Source organism: Callorhinus ursinus, unplaced genomic scaffold (assembly GCF_003265705.2).
Source record: "Callorhinus ursinus isolate GAN/ISIS: 27379988/994484 unplaced genomic scaffold, GSC_fseal_2.0 scaffold6, whole genome shotgun sequence".
Classification (NCBI taxonomy): Eukaryota; Metazoa; Chordata; class Mammalia; order Carnivora; family Otariidae; genus Callorhinus; species Callorhinus ursinus.
In genome coordinates, this window is record NW_027397068.1 from 9,439,559 (window position 1) to 9,465,194 (window position 25,636).

Sequence of the window (25,636 nt, forward strand, 5' to 3'; positions counted from 1 at the left end):
TTTCATCAGAAGTGTCAATTCTACAGTTTTATTTACACAACCAGTGAAGGGCATGTTCTTAGAATACCAGCTTTAATCCTTTTCAAACATATTAATATAAGAAGCCAAATTGTAATAATACAGCAAATGAGGCCACAGGTAGCAAAGGTCCACATCCAGATGGTACTGACATCAGGGAAATTTCCAAAACCAGTTGCTGCCTAAGAGTGGTTGCCACTGACGAAAGCTTGAAATAACCTGTATTCACAGGGGGGTATTGGCATTGCTGCATGTCATAATTAGGACCTCTCGCAACAACTCAACAAGGAACAAGGCAGCCCACAAATGCAGAAAACGTGATTCATGAAACATCTAAAGGGGGAGGAAAAGGAAAATTAGTGCAAAGTCCAGGTCAAAATTCAAAGACATACCAGATCTTCATCCCCAACACTACCCTTAGGTAAGTAACCAAAAGTAAACCTTAGTAAAATTTTACTGCCTATTTCCTCCAGCCTTTTTCTCCATGATTTTCTGTTAAATTCTCTTGAGTATGTAGATAATTATAATAAATGTCTTCTCTTTAAAAGATGGCTTTGCATTCAGTTTAGAGATGAAATACTTACAGCTAGCAGGCTGTTCTCCATATCGTCGCATTATTTGATCATGCGTAAACTTCACAAATGCATCATATTGTTCTATAAATAAAGGTACATATCAATTACATGATTTGCAAAATATACTAATATATTAGAGCCAGATAAACTGAAAAATCTAGGATGTATAGTGAAACAATTACAAGTTGGCCCTTTGAATCAGACACATAACCTCAGTAGTAATAGTAATAATAGTAGTGTTATCAAATGAAAGAGCAGAACTTGGTCAGGAAACCTACATTTTAGTCCAAATCACATGATCTTATGTATAGGCTGGGAGCTTATTTCTTAATCTATTAAAAATAAAGGGTTTTCATCAAAAACTAATGGTGTAATGTATGGTGATTAACATAACAATGAAAATTTTAAAGTAAAATAAAAATAAAGGGTTTATTGTAAGTGATCTATGAATGGCAGTTTACTGCAATGAGAGAAACAGGAAAACAAAAGCTTAACAAAGTATGTTGAAAAGCATCCACGTGTAACCTAATGAGATGTCACAGAAAAAGAACTAAGCAAATTCCCTTGCCTATATTAGCACCTTCATTTAACAACTTTAGAATAAAAAAGCTTCTACTTATCAATACCCAGTAGTGTGTGGCTTAAAATCAGGGGGGAAAAAATCCTCATTAACTGACCATACACAATAAATGTGTCTAGACTGATGGGAAAGTTATCATGAAAGATGTAGTCTAAAAATCCAAAACCAAATTGAGGTGAGTAGCCACAGTCAAGTTTTTAGCACAGGAATATCAAAGGAAAAATCTAGTTCACGTTAATACTGTTGGTTAACTAACACAATTTCTTGAGGTCACTAAGGAGGGCCATGAGCTACAAGAAGGTTCATTTCCTTTCTTAAAACTGAAATTCAACTGGTTCTTAGAAAACATACTGTAACCAGTGGATAGAAAGGGTAATTTAATTGACATTAAGAACACGTGGGAAATAATCATTCCTTACAGTGAGTTTCTGGGAGACTTTGTTTTTCTACTTTTTTCTCTGGGAGACTTTAAAATAAGCTCATCTCATACCTGCAAGTTTTGTGTTCAATATTTCTTCATACTCTTCTCGAACTTTCTCTTCACGTTCTTTCAACAAACGTTCACAGATCATCCCAACCTGCCGTAGAGTGAATAAGGGCTGTTCTTTTTTTAATGGTGAGGATGTTGCAGAGGAAGTCCCTATGTATAACATGAACAGAAAAAGCACATGATTTAGAGCCATCATAAAAGGTATCTTCTAACTGAAGACGTTTGATTTGGATCTTTTTCAGTATTCGTATAAAAGCATTTTCTTTTTTTTAAGATTTTATTTATCGTATAAAAGTATTTTCTATCAGTAGTCTTAAAACAGGTTTAATCCTATCAGCAGCTTACAGCTCTAGAAAAACAGCAAGATGTATGCGATCAGATTATAAGGTAAAAAGTCTGAGGGTGACTGGAGAAAAGTACAAATACAAAGTTTTTGTTTTTTAAATAACAACAACAGCTAGGAGACAGCTTGGTAAAAATAAATAAGGAGAATATACTGCTAATATTCAACATTACATTTTATGGTTCCAAGTACTTAAAGAGTATTAGTCGAACAGCCACGTATCATCCTCAGCTAGTGATACTTGATATAAAAGATTTCTTCAGAATGCATTCCTCTTAAAGTACTACTTAAGGAACTTTGATTTTCCAAAAACATCATTCTTCATTTATTGAAAAGAACATCTGAAATTAATCTTTTGAGAACTCAGGATTATGACACCATGTATCTATTTTAATACTGCTGCAAATATTTTTATACATGCTCAAATACACAGATTTGCTATCAATAGTCCTACTCTGTGTATCTGTCCCTGGTACCCCCAATTCCTCTATTCACTTGCTTTTTGAAACCTGCATGGCTGGGACCAGTTAGTTAATTATGCTTATTAGAGCTGTGTCTATCACAAGATAAAGTATACCAGCTTTAACTACAACAATGAAGGCTATCTTTACTTTCAAATTCCTAGCTTTGTTAGTTGAGGCTGCCAGTTAGTTGATCCAAGTAAACTGACTAAAAGAATGATGACAAACTTAGTTTCCTGCTGATTTAAGTCTAGTCTCGACCCTCATCTCCCCTAATGTTTAACCCACTTACTCACCTGCCCCCGCCCCCAACTGAATTTAGTTTTGAACAATTTTATGTTTCTTAGTTTTGTCTATTTTATAGATTTTGATTTTTTTTTTAAAGTAAACTCTACCCCCAACGTGGAGTTCAAGCTCACAACCCTGAGATCAAGAGGTGAATGCTCTATCTACCGAGCCAGCCAGCAGCCCCTGAATGTTTTTCTATTCTGCCAGGTTTTCTTATCCCTGCTGGAAGGGAAGGAAAGGGGGCAGGCAACTTTGGTCACAAGAAAACTATTTTGCTGAGAACTTTACTAAAGATAAGAGCCACTTTTCACCTTTGAGAATCTATCCTAATAGGACAAGTGTGTAAGGGTATATGTACAAGGAAATGCTATTAATACCAGAAATTCAGTCTGATTATCTTCATTAACGGTTAAATAATTATGGGAAGTCCATAAAATAGCATAGTATTCAACCATGGCAAGGTACACCTATACTTAACAGAAATATACATGGCATATCGTTAATATTTTTTTCTTAAGGCTACAAATCATATCACTTATGGGAAGTCCACTTGAGGGATATTATATTTTATCCAGGTGGTCATCTCTGAGTAGTGAGAATCCAGGTAGCAAGTACTTACTCTGCCATATTCTAAGAGATCATGAATTATTTGTATAAATATTTTTTAAAAACCAAGGGGGAAAAACAGAAGCTTGAGTGATTAAAAACAACTTTGATCACCTTTTCCCATATTAAGTATTTCCTTTCACTTATTAAATTTATTATTACCTGGTGAAGCTGGTCCACTGAGGAGAAATGCGTGTGGTTGTGCCTCAGAAGTACAACATGGATCTGTCTGTTGGAAACTAGTTTCTAAATGTCTTCTCTTCTGCATGCGTTTATACTCTTGTTTTATGTTGTACAGAATTTGTTCTAGAAAAAAAAATTTTGGCAAGATGAAAACCATGAAGTTTAAAAAAAGGTTGGGTTTCCAACAATTACTTAGTACAATCAATCCACTGAAGATATTCTCTTCAAATAATATCCAGGAAACTGATGTTCTCGAGGAATTTGTTTCAGCATTAATGGGAGCACTCATTCAGAACTAGCACATACACACCACCCGGAATTCAGCTATTCTATTAACACCATTCTTTCTTAGCACTGATTAGCAAAAGATAAATTTAAGTTTTTCATTCAATGTAAAGATAAGGGAATCTTGTGAACTTCTAGTTCACTTTAGTTCACTCAGATTCTTAAAAATCCCAAATTCAAAGGCCACTTATTCATCACACATAACTGTTAAACAGTCTTCTCAAAGACCATAAATCATCAGAAGTGGGGAGCATTATGTATATACAAGCACAAACCAGTGAGAACTGAGAGTAAGTAGGTCAACAAAATGACAGAGTAGATGGGAACTAAAATATTATCACATATGAAATTGGTCATGGCCATTAATACTAAACTCAACAGAACCGGTGACTATTACAGTATTAACAGCAAAAAGTGTTGTTCTGAATCTTCGGGGTAAAAACCCGTGTAAAGTGATTGGTACATAACGGGTACTCAGTAAGAACCACTATACCACAGTGCCATTATCTTCAACCACAACCACCCAAACAGGGGTAAAATCCTATCAAGCATATCCTTTAGGCAAGTATGGCTCATTTTCTAATTCAAAATAGTTACCATTTAGACTCTCTAGAAAATCCCTTCTTGAGGTTTCCACTTCCCTTAAAACAGACTTTTCTCACCACCACTCTAGCTCCTAGATAAGATCATCCATGTGAAACTACATCCTAAATTTATTAATCCCAATCCAAAGCAAAATTAAACAAAAAATTAAGGTGGTAATTATCAGGCAATAAAATGATTTATAAATATAATGGAGTCTAATTTTAGCAATCAATTCTACAATGATGTGTTAATTTAAAAATGAACTGAGAACTTGGCTGAAGGCTAAAAATTTACATGAGACTAATCCTTTTTTAAAAAAATTAATATTGGTGGTTTTCTTAGATATATATACTTAATTCTATCTCTTCGCACATCATACTGTTTTCTCCAGTAAGAAGAACTTTTAGGGCTTTTGAAAGATAAGACTAAGGGGACATCAATCAAGTCCCTTAAACATTCTAGATTCTGCCAATTTCATTATTTTAACTGAGGAAAAAAAAAGGGAACAAAGTTGCAAAAAGATACATCCAGTGAAGAAGATTCCATTTATGTAAATTTTGTGGGTAAACAAACCTGTTACACATACAAGAATCTGCACTTTAAGTACCAAGAATCACACTGGACAGTTGTATAAGGGATACTTTATCTATAACATTTTTCAGAATCTTAACATTTGCTTATATTAAAAAGGGTCATTTTCAGTCCTTTTCCATTTATTTGAAATAGTCTATAATTTAAAAATGAAGTTACCAATGTGAAGTAAAATGGCTGTCCATTGAACAGTTAAGCACCTTGGTAAAAATGGGTTTCTTAAGATTCATAAGGGTTCCAACAAAACTACTGCAACTTGGGCACCTGGGTGGCTCAGTTGGTTAAGCGACTGTCTCCAGTTCAGGTCATGATCCTGTAGTCCCAGGATCAAGTCCCACATCAGGCTCCCTGCTTAGCAGGGAGTCTGCTTCTCCCTCTGACCCTCCCCATCTTGTGCTCTCTCTCCCTCTCTCATTCTCTCTCTCAAATAAATAAAATCTAAAAAAAAAAACCAAACTACTGCAACTTCCTATAAAAGGACAAATATAGATATCCTTATTTTTTAATAACAGAACTCTTTAGTAGCAATGTTCTAAAAGGTTTTAAAAGTAATGATGTTTTGGTCTCTGAGAGCAAGCTTTGCTTATTTATCACTTTCTGATCAGCCACCACCATTCTGATAAAAAGGGTCATGTACATAAAGCATCCTGAAGTTTATTCAAAAGACTTCAAACGTACTAGACTCAGAGTAACTTGACCTTAACATCTTGTGTGACTCACTCTTTGATCACCACAACTGTTCAAGATTGTTAGTCTTCCTTTTATTCACAAAAATCAAAGCGCAACTATGATGTACCAAAATAATGGTTGTAACAAACTCAATTTGTTCATTTGATAGTCTCAAAACAATATCTGCGCCTAGGATTAAGATGTAGTAAAACTTTAAAATTTCCATACCATCTAATACTTAAAGAGATGACATAACAAGCTAAGGAATTTTTAAGGTATAATTTACAAAACGAATTCACCAATTTAAATGTACAATTTGACGGCTTCTCACAAATGCATACATACAGGTCTTAAAACCATCACAATCATAATAAAGAACTTTATCACCCCAAAAAGTTCCCTCATGCCCCTTTTCACCACCTTCACCTTCATTACCACTGCAATATTCATCTTTCACTACTCGAAAAATTTTTTTTGCCTTTGAAAATTTCATATAAATGGAATCATAAAAAGTATAGATTTTTGTGTCTGGTTCTCTCACTCAGCAAAATGCTTTTGAGATTCATACATGATGTTGCATGCATCAGTAAGTCCTTTATTAAATTAGTACTCCATTATCTTTTAATGGACATTTGGATTGCTTCCAATTTGGGGCTATTATGAATAAGGCTACTATGAATATTCAAGTACACGTCTACAGGTGGATAAATTTCATTTCTCTTGGATAAATACTTAGAAGGGGAACTGGATGGCCTGATTACGTGCTAAGTGCATGGCTTTACTTTAAACTGCCAAACCATCTTCCAGAGTAATCGTACCATTTTACATTCCTACCAGCAATATATAAGAGAGTTCCAGCTGCCCTACATCTTTGCCAACTTGATATTGTCAATTAAAGAGCTGAAGAATTTTTAAAAAGATTTGTTTTAGAGAGAGAACACAGGTACACACATATGCACAAGCAGGTGAGGGGTGGGGAGGGTAGAGGGAGAGAATCCTCAAGCAGTGTGGGGCTCCATCCCAGGACCCTGAGATCATGACCTGAGCCAAGATCAAGAGTAGGATGCTTAACCAACTGAACCACCCAGGGGTCCCAAAGAACTGAATAATTTTGAATGCTATTGCCTGCAATGCTTTTTTACATCTAATATGATGCAACTATGTCATGTAAGCCTCACTCTGCGCATAAATGCTCTAATACTGGTAACATGTAATCAACAGTGTTATTCAGTGAATAGTCCAATTTAATTTGACCAAGATCTCAGCTAACTGCAAGCCTCAAATTCATTTATCTCAGTTTGGAGAGGTTAACTCAAGAAATTTCCCCAAATTCAATTTTCCACAACTTATATTCTAAACTCAACCTAGACACCTGGCTGACTGAAGTCACTTCCTATGCCAGCTGGATGAAGGTCTTCTGTTCATCAGTAAAGTTCTTATGTCTACTTAGTCTTGAACTACTTAAATCTAGCCATCTCTAATCAAACTGGCAAGTGACATTTTATCCCAAGTACATGTAGTATCTGACACTGTGTTGCCAACACAATTTATGCTCCATTAAAGAAAAAGTCAAATGAAGCTTCACATATACATCAGTTGCACATTCCAGTTTATTTTTTTATTATGTTATGTTAATCACCATACATCATTAGTTGTTCCATGATTCATTGTTTGCGTATAACACCCAGTGCTCCATGCAAAATGTGCCCTCTTTAATACCCATCACCAAGCTAACCCATCCCCCCACCCCCCTCCCCTCTAGAACCCTGTTTTTCAGAGTCCATAGTCTCTCATGGTTCGTCCCCCCCCTTCATTCTTCCCCTCCTATCTTTTTTTTTTTAACATATAATGTATTATTTGTTTCAGAGGTACAGATCTGTGATTCAACAGTTCTTACACAATTCACAGCGCTCACCATAGCACATACCCTCCCCAATATGTCTATCACCCAGCCACGCCATCCCTCCCACCCCCGATGCAGCCTTCATATTTGGCTTATGTGCATAGATTGAATTTGCAACAGATCACTTAGAGCAAAATACAGTTGTCCTAACAAACTACACCACAAATGGTTGTTATATCCCTTTTCAAAATCCTAAAAACTATATCCTCCTTTCACCATAAAATACTAAGACTTTCTTCCACTGTACTAGGTCTACGTGAAAGTCAGTATCGGGAAATTCTGTGACTAATGGCATTTTCATTGCTAAATAAAGATTGCCAACAAAATTCCACCTCAACAGGTGAGAGATTATTGAATCAGCACTTATTCCTTTGGAATGTTTAAAAAAATAAACTGAGCAAAAAAATCTACATAAATGTGAAAAGAAAAAGCCTGGCTTGTGGTAACATTAAACCTACTCCCAAACTGTTTTACTCTTCTTAGTTGCCACTGATTACTTAAGAAAGCCTGGGCACGATAAGGTCAATACAAACAGAAGAAAGCAGTTGATGGGATTAAGAAATAACAGCTGACACAGGGAAGAGAAACAGCAAAAAGATGGAACTGAACAAAGGGAGGAATACGGAATTAGAAGCAACTACAAATGTCTTTCTAGAGTATAGTACACGAGATGTCTAAAAATCTGTGACATGTGAAGCCAAACGTTTGCTCCAGACCTGCACAGACTTGCCATTTTCCTACTGACATAATTAGTAAATCAAACATTAACAGTTCTCATTAACAGTTTTAAGTTTAGGAATGTAAGACATTTTTGTACCCTTACATGCCAATTTCTTTATGGAGTATCTTTGAAAAAATAAAGTGAAAGTTCATCTAAACAGGTAATTCAAACAATGGGAAATAGGGACACCTGGGTGGCTCAGTCGGTTAAGTGTTCTGCCTTTGGCCCAGGTCATGATCCTAAGAGTCCTGGGATCAAGTTCCTGCATCAGACTCCTTGCTCAGCAGGGAGCCTGCTTCTCCCTCTCCCTCTGCCTGCCGCTGCCCCTCCTTGTGTCCTCTCTCCGACAAATAAATAAAATCTTTAAAAATAATAAATCTTCAAAGTTTGTCAGTTTTAGGCAGGAACACATATGAAATGGAAAACCTAACTGTACACAATTAAGTACAGAAAACTTGCAGTAAGCCATTAAGACCTAAAAATAAGGAACTGCCCCAAATAAAGTAACAAACCAAATCTAGATTTCTGAACTACATACTAGACATTGCCATGTCTACTTTATAAATTAAAACATACACAATTAACAGTTGCTATGGAGCCCTATCTTTGTAAATAAACTGTTTTCCCAGGATATATGTCCAGAAACTAACAGTTCTTATGTTCTCCTTGAAGAAATCTTAAGGACCATGTTCTTACTCAGCCACGAACTTTCTAACTAAAAAGAATGAGTTGATGACATTTTTAAATCACTTTAAAATTACTATGTCAGAGGGACCTGGAACCAAATTTTAACACAAGACTGTCAAATTATATCTAGAGTTTTAACTTCTATTTGGATTAATGTGAATCCTAATAAGCATAATATAGCTGTAAACATTTAGGGTATTATCTACAATGCTTCAAAAGCAACTGGCTTAGATTGTAAGTTTACAATATATATTTTACTGTAAAGAGGCATTCATTTATATCCTACAAGAGAAAGAAAAATCATAATCACAATCAAATTCTATTATTTCACTGGTACTATAATAGCTAATGATTACTTATTTGAAATAGATGACTCAATCTGTTAAAACCCTGCAGGTATAAGTATAAATTTTACAAATTAACTGCACAATGGGAGTCACTGATGCAAGGAGTCCAACAACGCTCATTCAGCAGGAGGTTCCTCCCTGCTATCCAATACTTATTGTTTCATACCTCTGTATTTTATATTACACCAGATTCTAAAGGGATATGTTAGCTTTGTTGCTTTTGTTGTTTAGCTCTTTACTATCTGTATCTTCTCTCAAATAGCTTACAATCTAGGAAAACCAAAAAAGCAGTAAACAGGGAAGAGAAAGGGAATATTGAACCATCCAAAATCCAAAACCCAAAATATACATGCTACAGAAAACATCTAATGCCATGGCAAAAAGTCCAGCTTCTATTACAGTTAACCATGGCCATGAAAACAAGATAAGGTCCAGAAGGACAGAGAACTGACTCCTTGAGGACTCTAGGCATCATGATCAAGCTGAAGAACTAAACCCATCTCCTACAAGAACTTATTAAAAGCAACACACATACACATACACACACACACCAGGTAAGCTATAACTTACCTGGAAACCAGAGTTGCAAACTGATGATACACAGGATAAACTGAGCCCAAAGACATGTCTGGCCTGAAAAGCTTCTTTTTAAAAAGAAGTGTGAATTTATGCCAACATTTAAGAAGTTCATGATTTGAATTAAAAGTCAGATTTCTGGCTACTGTTAAGAGAGGAAAACTGGACTATGTACAAAATTCAGCTGAAGAATGGCTGTTACCTTTCAGGCAGAAATTCTCAAATGCTTCTAAAACTTTAATGCGTCCAACATCACCCAGGGATTTTGTTAAAATGTAGACTGTGAGGGATGGGGCCTGGAATTCTGCACTTCTACTGTGTTTTCAGGTGATGCTGCAGATCAGTAGCAAGGCTGGAATTCACTAATTCCCATGTAGTTTATTTCACTCATTTATATTACTTGCCTGGGAACTATGGGCATTTATATTTCTATCCCCTCCTTAAAATAATAACTCCCCTACTGTGGCAATTAAAAAGTGAAGTGGTTGGTTTATTATTGGACATTCTGGGAAATAGAGGGGAGAAAGAAAGCAGTAACAGCAGACTATTTCAAGTACAAAAATATTCGCCATCCGAACCTGTATGGCTTTTGTAGTTCAAAATTAGACATGCCCCTCTCTAGCAGGAAAATATTCTATAAATCAATTTAAACTTGACTGTGTATCAAATTAAACTCATTCATTACAGGAAACATATTGATTCATTTTTCCTAAAACATCTTCCTTTAAAATATGAAATTCATGTTATGTGACTGACCGTGAACAAATGGCATTTACTTTTCTATTACATCTGCTTTAAAAAAGCAATTAAGACTATCTTTCATACCAGAAGGCAGTGTTTGGAAGTCCACAGACATCTTTTGTTTATCCCATATATTTTGTAAATTAGCTGTGAATATTTAAAATTCAACACATTTCACAAAAATCCTGATTTCTCGGTGAAGGAATGGCTTCTGAGAAGATAAAACAATAAAAGGTCCAAACTCACCCTGACCAGAACTGAGAGGAGTGATCTGAACTAAATATATAAATTAGAGCTTCATCTGTAAGTGAAAAATAAAGTCAGGAGCATGCATGTGATTGCTTATGGAGCTATTAAGCTAGAGGAGTACAGCTGAATCTAGAACCTAAGGAACTCCTAAGTTTAACGGCCAGATGAAAACAGCAACCAGAAGTGGAAGAAAAGTGTTGTCACAGAAGGAAAAAAGTTATTTCAAAAAGAAGTGAGTGGGAGAACAGTATAAATGCTGTTATAAGAAAGGTCAAAATGAGGATTGATTATAAGCCACGGAAATCACTGGTGACTTGACAAGAGCTATTTGAAAGCTCTCTGAATTTGTTTTTCAAGTGGAAGAATCTGGATGACTGCTGGAGAAAAACGAGGATGTTTTGTTATTTTATAATGGAAGTCTTGACAATATTTAAAGCCCAAAGCAAAGGTCCAGTTGAAAGAGAAAAATAATCAAGAGGGTAAGGTTCCCTCGGAGAAGGGGAATCCTTCTCTCACTGTGTAAAGTGCTTTAATTATCTCATTTAAACTTCCTCAGTAATATTAAAAGGAAAATAGCATAGGCACAAATATTGATGGTGTTGGTACTGGGAAAAATGAAGAAGCTGCCATTAGATGGCTCTTATTTTATCTGTGAAGTAGAAGGCATGGTTATTCACTGAAATGGCAGGACTGCTGGACAGTATAAAAAGTCCCATTTGAGGTTGCCCCCACTGTGACTATCTCTAGCACTTAGGGACAGGAAATGCTCTTAATCCTCACAACCATCCTAGGAGGTAGATATTACTATCATCATGTGCATTATTTTATAGATGAAGAAAATGTCGCTTTGCTTCAATGTCTTCTGAAAGGTCACACAGCTGGAACAAAGCAGAGCCAAGCCTGACGTCAGGACTTAAGCTCAGCATCTACTGCCCTCCCCAGTATTATATTACTACAGTACCTAGCTGGTATTCCACAAGTACCTAAATTATAATAAACCACAAGGAGGAAAGCTAATTTTTTAAAAACCAGGATGTCAATTACTACTATGTATTATTGATACTTCATACCCTGAAACTTCAAACTGTTAATAGTAACCAAAGCAGTGCATAATTCTCATCTACCCAGAGCCCTAAAACTGTGATCACTGGCGAGAATAATTATTTAGAAGTCTTCATGTCACGTTCAAGTATTTATATAAGGGATACTTCAATATCTCTAAACTGCCTCCTCTTAGGACAGGCATCTTTATCTAACCAGAAATATTTTACTGATACTTTAAAAGGGAGAATTATTCTAAATTGGTAGGTCAGCATTGCCACACATACAGGACTGATTACAACAGTGCCAGCCTCTGATAATGTACCATTTCACCTTGGACCAAGGATGGCTGTTACAGTGAACATCAGGTTCCCCTGTTCTGTCACATCAACCTAAAACTTCCTGTACTTTTAGCCAATTATACCACTTAGAAGAGTTGTTCTTTCAGATAATTGTATTTTAGTAACAGGAACAAGGCAATTCTCTAGAACAATTAAAAGGCAAAGTTTAGGAACAATAATGTTTGAAAAATTGGCTTTCTGCAATTTTTCAAATTCCACTCTACTTTTTTTTTATTTTTTAAAGATTTATTTATTTTAGCGGAGGGGGGGCGGGTAAGGGGCAGGAGAGGGAGAGGGATCTCAAGCACCAAGCCAGGCAGGCAGGGTGGACGACGGGGCTTAATCTCAAGACCCCAAGATCGGGACCTGAGACAAAACCAAGAGTCAGACACTTAACCAACTGCGCTACCCAGGCACCCCTCCACTCTACATCCTATTTTTCAATTGCTAGATCAGTTCAACAGTACTATTTTTTTTTTTTTAAAGAAACAAAACAAAATCAACTTTTCTGGGTTCCCCCTCCAACCTTTAGTTTGCTTTTTGGAAGGAGTTTTCTAACATTAATGGAAATGAAAATGAATGCTAAAGTCAAGATATACATCGTATACTAAGACAACTTCAGAAACAGCCAATAAACAAGCTTCAATTCTCACCTTAAAAAAAAAGAATCACTTTAAGGTTTCAAAGTAATAGTGTGATTTAATTAGTAAATCAATTTCAATACTTACGCTGCCAAAGGTGGATATAATAATGCTTAGGTAGATGAATATCCACAAGGAATTAAAATAAATACTGATTGTTTAAAACAAAGATTACAGTATTTTTATTCAAGTTTAGCTAGCTAATAAATATCCACAGTGGTGGTTCTATCAGTCCCTTGAGAGACTGTCTCTTTCCTTAACCAGTATCTGGAACTCAAATGAGGTTCATAAAAGCGTGAACAAGTGACTTCTAAAGTAAATATTTAGATTTTTAATAATGTTGAGAAAAACCAGGTACATGAATAGACCTAGAAACTAAAAATTAAGTCAAACCCAAAAAAGACGTATTAATGGAAAGATTATAATTTTAGTAATCAAAATGTTGCAAAGCACTAGTTCATTTCAGGATGATCTGCCTATGACATTTAACAAAAACTAATGACTTAATGATTTTTAAAAGGAGGAGAAAAGTAAGTTACAACCCCCAAGAAAAACTACAAGCATATTATGAGCTGTCTTTCTAATGCTGGTAGGTTAAAAACCACTACCAACAAAAAAAACCCTACCATCACAAAGATGACACAATCTGGCAAACTGCAAAATATTAATCAAAAGGTCCAAAACAGGGGTGCCTGGGTGGCTCAGTCGTTAAGCATCTGCCTTCAGCTCTGGTCAGGATCGAGCCCCACATCGGGCTCCCTGCTCCGCAGGAAGCATGCTTCTCCTTCTCCCACTCCCCCTGCTTGTGTTACCTTTCTCGCTGTGTCTCTGTCAAATAAATAAAATCTTAAAAAAAAAAAAAAGGCCCAAAGTAAATACCAGAAAAAGTTATTATTCAGTCTTAAAACTAATTGCTGCATTTCTTATTACTACTCATTTGTTTGAGTCACAATCTTTTCTTTAAAACATGCTGTCACATATTGTGGCTACACTGCATTAAAACAATGGAAAAAGAAAAACTGGTACAGAATAAGCGGTAGAAAGGAAATTATTTTTTTAAACTTCAGCATCTCTTAAGTACCTTGGAAATGCCAAGGCTTGATTAATTCAACAAATAAATTTGATAAATATCTTAAAACTTTGTGATAAGACATTAAGAGGGAAGGTATGGCAGATAAGAATACCTTTGGGGTTACTTTCAAACTATACAAGTCCCATATAACCCACCATAACCCCTCAAAATCAGGGGGCAATTCCTGTTAAGAGTCTTTGCTACAAGACTGATATTGATTGATCACATTTCCCAGATGTGTTTAGAAAGCTGAGAAACATTGGTAAGCTGAGCAATAAAATTAAAGATGAATCTCTTGAACTATATTCATTTGTTAAAGACTTCTTTACCATCTGCAGATGCCAGACTGGTTCATATCGGCTTGAACAAGTATTCCACCCTTCACACTTTTTCAAAGTAGTCTTTTCAAAGGCAAGAAATTCGCTGTGGTTTCACATATGCATAGAGAACATCTGTGAGTCAACAATACTAGCACAGTGTTAATGCAAAGACTGCGGGGACCACAACTTGCTGGTTAACTAGTTATAGGTATTTAAAAAGACCAGAACCCCAACACTTTTATCTAGTTTCATGAACCACCTATCCAAGAGGTCCAAACTTAACCCATGTAATCATTCTGTATTCTTTAAGTGGAGGGAGAATCAAGAGTTTGTTTTCAATTAGAAAAAATACGCAAATACTGGGCACTTCCACTGAATCTTTTATTCACAACCTTTTAAAACAGAAGTGATTTTCTACCATTGTGTCTTCCTGGCTCCATCAAACACTTAGTAAAAGATCTGACTACTGACACAGTGTTTTTTTTTTTTCCTGTAAAGCCATTCAAGAACTAAAGAAATATTTCACATCTCAAATTATTTCTGTGGCAACCATGGTAACTATTAGCATCTATACCTAAAGAAGGGCTAACTGCTTCCTGACCTAGCCATGTTTACCTTATGTTCTTCTGTGCTCAAGTTAGGCTTTATTTTTCTACTTTCAAAACAGAATATCTCAGTAATGAACACAACTGTGCTCTGCTTTTAAAGGCCATAAACACACGATTCTTAAATGCATAATCCATAGAAATATGAAATAACTAGTTACATACACAGTCCTAAGTAAAATATCAGGTTTAAAATTTGAAGTACAAAGACCATTAAAAACAGTCTATTTGCCAAATCCACTGAGAAACTAGAAGCAATTTAACAGCTGTCTAAATAACCACAAAATATTAAAAACACTTCTGGCTCAATATAAATGACATCTGAAGTGAAACGCTGCCTCCTCCAACAGACATCTCATTTGTTTGCCTAGAACCGTTTATACTTCATTTAAGCCAGCTGGTGTCTCCGTTTGCAGGCATGCATCAATGTCTACTGAACAATCTAAGTTCCTGTAAACCCTTTCCCATTCACAAGCTGCAATTTCCATTTTTAATGGCAAGTTTCCAGCAAATACAATGAGTTCTTACAAAAGAATTTAACTCTTCATCCAACTCAACTGCTAAGGCAGACTAGAGCAATGGTAACAAGACCTAAACAATATGTATAAAAGTGCCTAGAAAACTCCCAAAGTGTTGACATCCACAGGAGGATCTCTTCACCAAACCTCTCATTCAGTACACAATTATGAAAAATAATGTGTTTGATTTGACTGACAGTGTCTCGTTATATGATATTTCAGTTTTATCAAAATAATTTTGTTCTTGGGAATGTTATGACAATCTTTGGCTAAGAGATGGTAATATTCTGAGATGTTTCAAAACCCACTGGAGAAGTATACAGAACACTCTGAATCTGTTTTCAACTAACTTACCAGGATGAATACTGATGCAGCTACTAGTAGAGGTATTCATTTTCACCAACCAGTCTACCCGCCCTCCCCCATTCACTTTTCCTTTTTCATATCCTGGGCGTTATAAACCTTACTGCTAACAACCTAGAGCAGGGGTGGACACACTTTTTCTGTAAAGGATCAGACAGTAAATACTTGAGCTTTGGGAAAATACAGTCTCTGTCACAAACACTAGCTTTGCAGTTGTAGCCTGCAATGGACCATACTTTAAGGGGGGAAAAAAAAAAGAATGAGCATGGCTGTGTTCCAATAAAACTTTTTTTTTTTTTTTGCCAGCCCTTTCCTTTTTCCTGGCTTTAAGTTGCAACAGTTTAAAAAATACAGATTCAAATTATTTCAAGTCAAACTTTGGAATCACCTCCCTGGGATGACTAAAATAAACTAGGGGTTCAGTCCAAGTTCCTGAAACTAGTAAAGCCACAACGTGATTTCAGCTACAGGTCAAAACACACTATGTAAGTATCCAGAAAAGAACGATGATAAAACAATAAATTATATGCATGCTCTGAAAAAAATTCACTTCAATACTCTAGTTCTAAATTGTTTAAATTATACTTGAACTCACAGAAATGAAAGGAAAACAAAGTTTCCACAGAGTCCCAGTCAATCTCAACTTTGTAAGTCACCTTCCATTTCCAACCCTAGCTACTTATTTCAGCCAAAGATACACAGATATTCACTCTTGTAAAGTTTGAGAATTACCACTCTTAAAACAAAAATCTAAAAATTAAGTGCTTGGAAAAATTATTTCCAAGATTGGGGACAAGAAAACTGAAAAGGTCTTTGATACCTGCACAACACTGCAGCTCCCATTATGACAACATGACTACAAAACCACACAGGAGCCTGCCCAAGCTGGCCTTCTAAAAACAAAGCCAAATTAAATTACATGTTGGATATTATTCAAAATTACAGTAAAAAAGATAAATTTCAGCAATTCAAAATTTAAGCAATTTCAATTGCTTTCCAACTTTTTCTGTTAATATTCAAATCAGCTGAAAAAACTAAATTATCTTTTAGCAGACTCAAAATTATTAATTAGGGTGTGATTTTAAGAGTTCAGGATATTATCAACTTCCACAGATGTCAAAAACACCCTGAAGAAGAGAAGACAGCAATATTTTGGAAAACGTGAATTTGAAACATCATGATTAAACAATTTCAGTAACTCCAGTCATTTTACTAAATTTTTGTCCATTCAACTGAAATTTAAGACAGTGTGGAGCCAACTGCATTAACCAATGCTACAAATGCATCAATGAAATGACAAATTTGTAAAGGATCACAATTCTTTCTGAATAAGTTCCCTTTAAAGTGAAGACAAGTATTATAGCTCCTGGCTGATTTACCATATATGCTCAAGACTATTGCAGCATTGAGATATACTTTAACTCCCAAACCTAACGCTGTATTAATTCACCAGCTCCGCTGAAATTTATGGCTAGTTAGCCAGGGCTATTTTTAAGTGGCCTTATTTGTTGTTAAGTACAGATTCCTAGGTGTCATTTCAATTTTCAAATGATACCATTTGACTGAAAAGACAAACTCTAAAAATAATGTTGATCACCAGCACATTCTTAACACTGATTGTTTCTTTTTTAATGCAAAGCCTAACAGCAAATCAATGAATGCCTTTACATACAAGGAATTTTAGGTATAGTTACAAAATAAAATTATCTGAGAATTCCTCTGAAAACCCGCTACAACTCTAAAATAGTATACCCTTAAGTGAGGTCAAATACTTAGCAGAAATGGTAGCCTAGGCATTTGAGGGTGTCCCTAAAAATTTGAGGAAGGATATTTAAAAACCCGACTTGAACAAAACAACTCCAAATGGAAGTTACCAAATACAGAAATATATATTGCTCACAGTTTTTTAAAAGTTAATAACAAAACACTTAAACTATGAAAAGGCTTTGTCTGCAGATGGTATTATTACCAAAGGCTCAAATATGAAACCTTTACATGCTATACACACAAAAGAGATTTACACTACCAGTCCACAAAAGCCTATCCTAGGACCGTGCCAGGGGCACACAAGGATTTTCAAAGTACAGAAAAAACTGGGCATACATATGCAGTACAAAGCAGCCAAAAGGCATTTGCCCATAGTCACTTTCAGGAAATGTTTCAAGATGAAAAGCAAAGACAGTCTTAAGTCCCTTAGAATCTTGGGTTGATTTCTTTATTATTCTTAAGGCCTAGGCTGTTCTCCCCCAACATACTCTGTTGAGGAGAAATAGAGCACCTCCAACTAAAAGCAGCTACTCAGGCCCAATTTTCAATACAATTCGCTTTTCATTAAAAGTTCAAGTTTCTCAGGGTCCAGACGTATAGGACGATCATATTACAGTACTCGGGAAGAGCATTTTCTTTGTTGTTGACCCTGCTAGGGAAACAGGTCTTGACTCAGCCAAAGTGGCGTTCTTGTGGGTGATTAATGACAGGCCTAGATCTCGCCCCAGTGACATCCACCCCACCCCCCACCCCCTCTGTACTAAAATCAGCCATGTCTGAACTGGAGGAGGGGCTGCCGCCTCGCCTCAAACCACCCAGTCCCACAGTTAATAGCTACAACCAATCGATTCAGGGAGACAGACATCGAGATTCGGGTGAAATGTTACCCTTCTCTCGCCTAAATTTATGAATAATATCACCCTCTCTGATCATTTCCGCTGGGGCTCTCCAGACTACGGAAACACTCAATTCCAGTCATTCAGCCCAAAGAAAAGGATCTTCCTCTTCCCCACAATACCCGGCAAGACACAGCCCCGACCCTCCCCACCTCCCGACTCCCCCACCCCCTTGACATCAGGCCATTTCTATTGTGTCGCCGAGGCTGGAGGACCTAAAAGAAATGTGGTCCCTCTACTACTTTGCTCAAGAGGACCAGTCCGGCACCCCACCCCTGGGGCCGCGTTCCGCGTCCCGGGACCCCCGTTCTCTAGCCCACCCCGGCGGCTGCGGGGCCGAGTCCCACCTGTGGTGAGGCGGGAGGAGACGTCGCCAAAGGGGGACGGCTCCATTCGGAGATACTTCTGCGGCGAGGCGGCGGCAGCCGAGAAGGAGGCGGCGGTGGCGGCGGCCGCCGACGACGGAGAGGCAGCAGCCGAGGTGGGCGCCGACAATGGCGCACATCGCCTCCGCTTCGGGGACGCCGGGCTCAGCAGCGGGTCGAAATCCAGAGTCCTTTTCAGAGTGGCTCCGCACGCCATGGCCGGGGCAGCCGAGGACCGGGCTCGGGTGGGGTCGGGGAAGGGTGACGGGAGGGGAAGGTGAGGGAAGTGGGGGAGAGCGGGGACTCGAGGAGAGCCTAACCGACGGGCTCAAGAGCAGAAAGGCGGGTGGTGGAGCGCCGGTGAGGAGATGAGAGCCGCCGCTGCCTCCGCGGCAGGGGCAGTGGCCCGGCCGGCCCGGGCGAGAGCGGGAGGGGCGGCGGCGGCCGCTCACGACAGCCGCGTCGGGGGGGGCTCTTCCGCCTCCTCAGGCACAGCTCCCCCGGGAGAGGCTCCGGCCGCCCCCGCCGTCCGTTCGAGCTTTGCGTCGCGCCTGAGGCGCTCCTGCGCTGAGACCGGTTCCCTTCGGAAGTCGATACCAGCCCCGTGAGATATGAGGCTGGAACGCGGCTACTAATACGCCCGAGTAAGGTCAGGAGCTTGAGAGTGGCGGTCGATGTGGAGAGATTGCGAGGTGGCGGCGACAGCAGGAGCTCAAGCGGTCACGTCCAGCCGCTTCCCCCTCCACTGTACGACTATTCCACCCGCCGCCGGCCCCAATATGGCGTCAATAACAACGCCGCCGATTCAAATTCTGCGGCCTCAGGGCGCGTGCGCACAGGGGTGGGCACGCCCCCCCGTAGGCGCGTTCTGGGAGTTGTAGTTTCTCACTGTGAAAGGGAATCGGCGTGAAAAGCGATTAAGGAAGAGTCACGAAAACTACGACTCCCGTCATTCAAGGCGCGCCATTTCGAGTTCCGGGTTGGAATTTAAATCCCCTACACAGTTTGAGTGTAAAAGGAACTAAGCAAGAGAAAAAAGAAGAGGCTGTGAGTGGGAGAGAGGAAAGCCAGGCGATGCAGAAAACAGGCTTAAAAGACCTTTAAAATTCAGGACATAGTTGTCCTGATACCATTCCCACAGTGATTTAACAAATGGGAAATAGAAAACTTAGCCAACCGAACAGTCCAAGTCAGATTAATTTCGGTAGTAAGAGTGCTAAAAACAAAACCTGTCATAATGAGAGGCTAGGAAATAAAATTATGGAACCTATTTAGGACTGCAAGGGAGAACAACAGTATCAGATTACAGGATCCTTGAATGAACTGGATGCTTTGCCCTTCCCAGGTAGCTTCTTGCATTCATTTATTAAATTCTGCAAAACCAGCTTTGTCCTGCAAATGAGTAGATTTGAAAGATGTACAGAACAAATTGTTTCGCTTTGGATAAAAAGCCAGTGATAGCAGAAATTGTCTTATCTGTTGAATATTGTAGTATAGTATATCTTGTGAACTGTAAAAATTAAATAAAAAACCGTTAATGAAATGCCTAGGAGAGTAGATAATGAACCCATTTTATAAGCAAATTTTTTTTGTAAAAGTTGTACTGTTATTCAGGTACCTAAAATAAAAATCAAATACAGCATTAATAATGTAAAAAATTGTCACCAATCTTTCGCCCACGGAAACTATCATCAGTCCAATACAAAACTAGTTTCTGTATGAATGCCATATTATCAAATGATTATGGATATCACATACAGGCTTCCAGTGCTTATTTATTCCTGTCATTTATTCAGTAACTAAAAGATCTTTTATACCATTTTGTCTATTATTCCTATCATTTGACAATTTAATATATTCCTGTTTTATTGAATTGTTTAACACCTAAAGGTCAGCAGTCCTAATCATACTGTGTCAATGACTAAGCTACATTAATTTCATGTTAAGATATATTGTTTGGGAAATAGTTTTTGAAAATGATCAGCATTTAATGAAACGACAGCTTATCTCTGACACCTAATAGGTAAATTTTTGCTGAATTCTTAACACCATGAAACATAAAGTTTATAATTTCAAATCATATCATTTCAAATTAACAGAATATATATATTTTATGTAAATGAGTAGGAAAAGAGATTAAGCTGTGGAAAGCAAATAACAAAGCATTTATATTTCTGATAAATACTTTATGAAATTAAGATTTTACCTTGTGTTATAGAACTTACATTGAAAAGGGACTGTTAGGAATTGAATTTTGTCTTTTCAAAATTCATATGTTCTCATCCCAGGTATCTCCCAATGTGTCCATATTTGGAAAGAGGGTAATTTCAGACATAAATAGTTAAGATGAGGCCATACTGGAGTAGGGCGGGCCCCTAATATAACTGGCACCCTAATAAAAAGGGGAAATTTGGAAACAGGCAGAACACCATGTGAACCTGAAGATGCGTCTACGAACCAAAGAAAGCCAAAGATTGCCAGCAAATTACCAGAAGCTAGGAGAGAAGCATGGAACAGATTTTTTCTCACAGTCCACAGAAGGAACCAATACTGCAGATTCCTTGGTCTCAAGAGTTCTAGCCTCCTGAACTGAGACAATACTTTTCTGCTGTTCAAGCTGTCTGGTCTATGGTACTTGGCAACAGCAGCCCTAGGAAACCTATAATACAGCGGGTTGTGGTTATCATTTGTGTTACCTTGCACTGCCTGGAAAATGAGGAGTTTAATGTAAAGGTGGTAGGGGATATCTGGTAAACTTGACATTGTAGTCCCAATAGCTGCCCATGCAATCACCACTGCACAGCATATCTGCAAAGGGCTCTCTGTTATTATTAAACAGTGGCAGGGCTGGGGCAGCCTCCTCTACTACCAATGACTAAGGAGCCTGTTCAGAAGCTAAGAGAAACAAGGGAACACTTCCCTATTCACTTCTGTGTCTTTGCTCAGGCTCTCCGCTCCACACATTTTGCCTGACAACTTAGGCTTTAAGACTCAACCCAGGCATTAACTCCTATAGTAAGTACCCTCCCCACCCCTGCCGCTCCCAACACTTCAAGCCTGTCTTAGTTTTATAGCTTCACAGAGAAGACGGATACCGATCCTCATATCTTCATCATTACTCTCACCACATTGCAATATAATTCTCTGTTCATGAAACTGCTTCTCCCACCACTGTGTTAGTTCCTTGCCAAGGGTATAGTAACTTGCACACTTCAATGGATACCTATCGAATGTTTCTTCAATAAACATTTTTTAATCACCCTATTCTCCCAGTAGCCTACATTATCCTTGTCTCTTAAGATAGATGTCCACTAAAATGTAGCAACCCCTTCAGGGTAGAAAAAAGCGGTTGAAGAAAAAAAAAAAAAACCTTTAAAAAATTTCTTAGGCTAAAATTCAAAATAAAAACAATACTTGAAAACCCTTAAGTCTTAACTTGGTTTAGAAGTAAATATGTATTTTGTTGATCAAGAGGAAAAGAAAACTATATTTAACACATTAATAAGTTGAATCAGGTCACATGAATCTAAATATATAGTACAGCTAATGGCTCCAGCGACCTACACAGACCAAAATTGCTCTTGTTGTGACTAAAAGGCCTATAACAAATCTCAAAGGCTTGAAATAATTAGAATAGTTTTGCAACAGTCTAGAAAGTATTTCCTGATTTCCACAATCTCAGAAGCCTCTGAAGAAAAACTGTTTTACCAAGATGCTGGTCTCTGCTTGGTATTGGATTTTTCTAGCACCTCCCAAAATATTCCCCAGGATTCTGATGAGTCATTCTTTGACTAAAGCCAGTAAATGTAGACATAGCTGGATGACATAAGATATCATCATCCTGAGCCTGAAGATCTTTTTTATACCATAAATCATTTTCAAACAATTTTTCTGTTGTCAAATAAAGATAAATGCAAATATGTAAGGTGTGGAGAGGTGTTTGCTGACTTTGCATGCTGAGTTTGAGTAATCGTAGGCTCAGCTTTAGGAATAGCAGTTCTAATTCAGGAGTCACTTCAAATCTATATTCAGAACAAGCATTGCCTACGGCAAAAAAAATTGTTTAATTATTGTGTAAATGAGTGCAGTAGGGAAGAACAGACATTGTAATTCCTTCTACATAAGGTTTTGCAGGCTGGCCGGAACCTCTTCTAAGAACCATATTTGTAATACATATTAGAATACATATTTTCCATTGTACATATGGCTAATATTACTTTGGTTTCCTTACTTTGGATGTGGCCATTATTTTGAGTTGATTGGATAGTCCTAGAGTAATCAAAACCATATATCTGTAAGCGATTTCAAGAGGTCACCTAGACTAGTCCCCAGCTCCAGGGCATGATTAACTGTAAAATCCTCGAGCCAAATCAGTATCTATTTCACTCTTCCTAGAAATTTTCAGGATCCACATCCAAAATCTTGCGGTTAAAATGCAACTGCAAATTCTCTTATATCTAACTTTAACCTCTTCTCCATCGGAGGCTGATTTCTAATTGTATAGTGCTCTATAAAGAACAACACACTCCAGGAAATAAGCCATGATTCACTTATCCTGAGGGACTTTCAAAGAAACCACAGCATAGTCTCTGAGCAGTCAAAATAAGTTTTTGTGAAGTCCTTATTTTAAAATGTGCATGCTTTTCTCAAGTATGTAGTACCATCAAGTACCTGTATCCTTACTCAGAAACCATTTACTCTTACTTTATAGAAAACACAATCATGTTTGGGGATCTTATTTCCCAGTCCAGACCAATCAAGTAGGAGAGGGAAAAGGAAATTGAAGATGCCATACAGCAACTACAACAAGCAATGCAATCATTGTATAGCAAAGAAAGGGACTGTACAAAATTAACTGCAAAATTAGGAAAGCACAACAGCCTTGAGCTACTGAAATATCAGGACAATCAGTCCAACTGCACCTCAGGCATCACTGTATTACTACAGCACCATATAATTAGGGTAGGGATGCCAGATTTAACATAAAAATATAAGATGCCCAGTTAAATTTGAATTTAAGATAAACAAATCATTCATTGTTTATGATTTGTTAGTACAAGTACGTCCCAAATTTCACCTGTTTCTATCTGAAATCCACATTTATTGGGTATTCTGTATTTTATCTGGCAATCCTAAATAAGATGGTGACCCCAAGTCATCAGTAAAGCACAAACTGTGTTTAATATGCACTTTGAAAACTGTGTAACTAGTAGGAAATTGGAAAATATTCCATTGATAGTATTTAAGAAATTCAAAATTTTCAGTTGTCTGGAAAGATACTTTAAGCCATGCATATTCTATTCATCACAGAGCACCAGGCATAAAATAAACCTTCAATAAACATTGGATGAGGGGCACCTGGGTGGCTCAGTTGGTTAAACGTCCGACTCTTGATTTCAGCTCAGGTCATGATCTCAGGGTCCTAGGCTCCATGCTCAATGCAGAGTCTGCTTGTCCCTCTCCGTCCCCCTGCTTGCTCTCTCAAATAAATAAATAAAATCTTTAAAAAGCAAAACAAAACAAAAAACATTGAATGAACAGTGAAAAGCTTAACACACCATCTTCCCAATGGTGAGGCATCTCACGCCCCTGAAGTTTGTCCCTAGCTGTTGTCAGTTCTGTTGTCCTGTCTGAGTCCAAGCCTGATTCAGAGTTGGTGTCGCTGTCCACGTCCGACTCCCGTTCCCTCTTGTGCCTGTCATCCTGGGCTTCCATGATGCTGCCCTGAACCTTTCCTGATGAGGCTTTTCAAGAGAATGAGATAGTACCTATACTTCCCCAACATTGGGGGCTTCCTCTGCAAGCCCATTGTTATAAGGGTCAGTCAGGTGTGTGGTGTGAAGGAAATGAAGAAATAGGCCCAACTCCTCCCCTGGGAGCAGTTTTTCCAACTCCATCCGCTGGTAACAAGCATCAACCTGGGAGCAATTATTGGTTACTTGCAGCCCTAAGGGCCTGTGTTAAGGCTAGAGCTTCACTGGGTGTCCAAGAAACTGCTAGATTTCATCTGGACCTTGTGTCCCACAGTTATTCTTTGTGGTCTGATTAGTCCAAGAAATTTTTCCCATCTCAAAGGACAGAGTCTGTACTCTTGACAGGGTTTACCTCTAAGCAGTGGGACATGGAGTGTGTCTATAGGAACAAGATGAACAGGACATGCTCCCACCCTCAAAGAAGCTTAACTTTCTACATTATATGATTGTCTGAAGATTCTTTTGCAAAAATCCCATTTATCACAGTAATTTGAAATATAAAATTTTCTGGAAAAAAAGTGTTATCTTAATTACCATTGTCTGAAAACTAAAAGCCAGTGCATCCCCAAACAGTATCTAACACGTAGTAAACCCTTAGGAAGTGATGGCTACCATTATCATGCTAAGGCAAACTCTAAAGTCTCTTTAAGCCTGAAGTAGTGGAAGAGTTTCCAGAACCTTCTTGCCCAGAGACCAATCACAACCGCTGGGGTCCAGTTTCTGAGCCAAACTCTCTTTTCCCTTCTGTACCCCCTTGCTAAGAGGGAAGTCAGACAAGATCTAGGTTCCAAATTAGTGTAGTTGGGTTACAGGGCGTGCCTCACTTTAATTCCATTTATATGGGAGAGCTAGAGCCTAAGTAGGTAATATTTGGGAGGAATAGAAATATTATTTACAGGAACCCCACCATGGCCCAGGTGCTTATCCTAATAAAAACCTAAGGTAGTAGTGTTAATCTCATTTTACTGTTGAACCTGTGGCTCATGCCTGAGGTCACACAGTCTTAAATGGGTCAGGGTTGGGACTATTACCTGAATTTATAAGATCCCAAAGGTG

General features: G+C 37.9%; 1 protein-coding gene across 1 annotated transcript; it reads right to left on the minus strand.

The window, feature by feature from the left end:
* Positions 1 to 20,371, minus strand: AKIRIN2 (akirin 2). Its single transcript, XM_025862422.2, has 5 exons — positions 18,810 to 20,371; positions 3,524 to 3,667; positions 1,664 to 1,813; positions 603 to 674; positions 1 to 351 (listed from the first exon to the last, which is right to left on the minus strand). The coding sequence occupies exons 1-5, from the start codon at positions 19,042 to 19,044 to the stop codon at positions 341 to 343; spliced, it is 612 nt and encodes a 203-aa protein (XP_025718207.1). The 5' UTR covers positions 19,045 to 20,371; the 3' UTR covers positions 1 to 340.
* Positions 20,372 to 25,636: the final 5,265 nt, after the last annotated feature.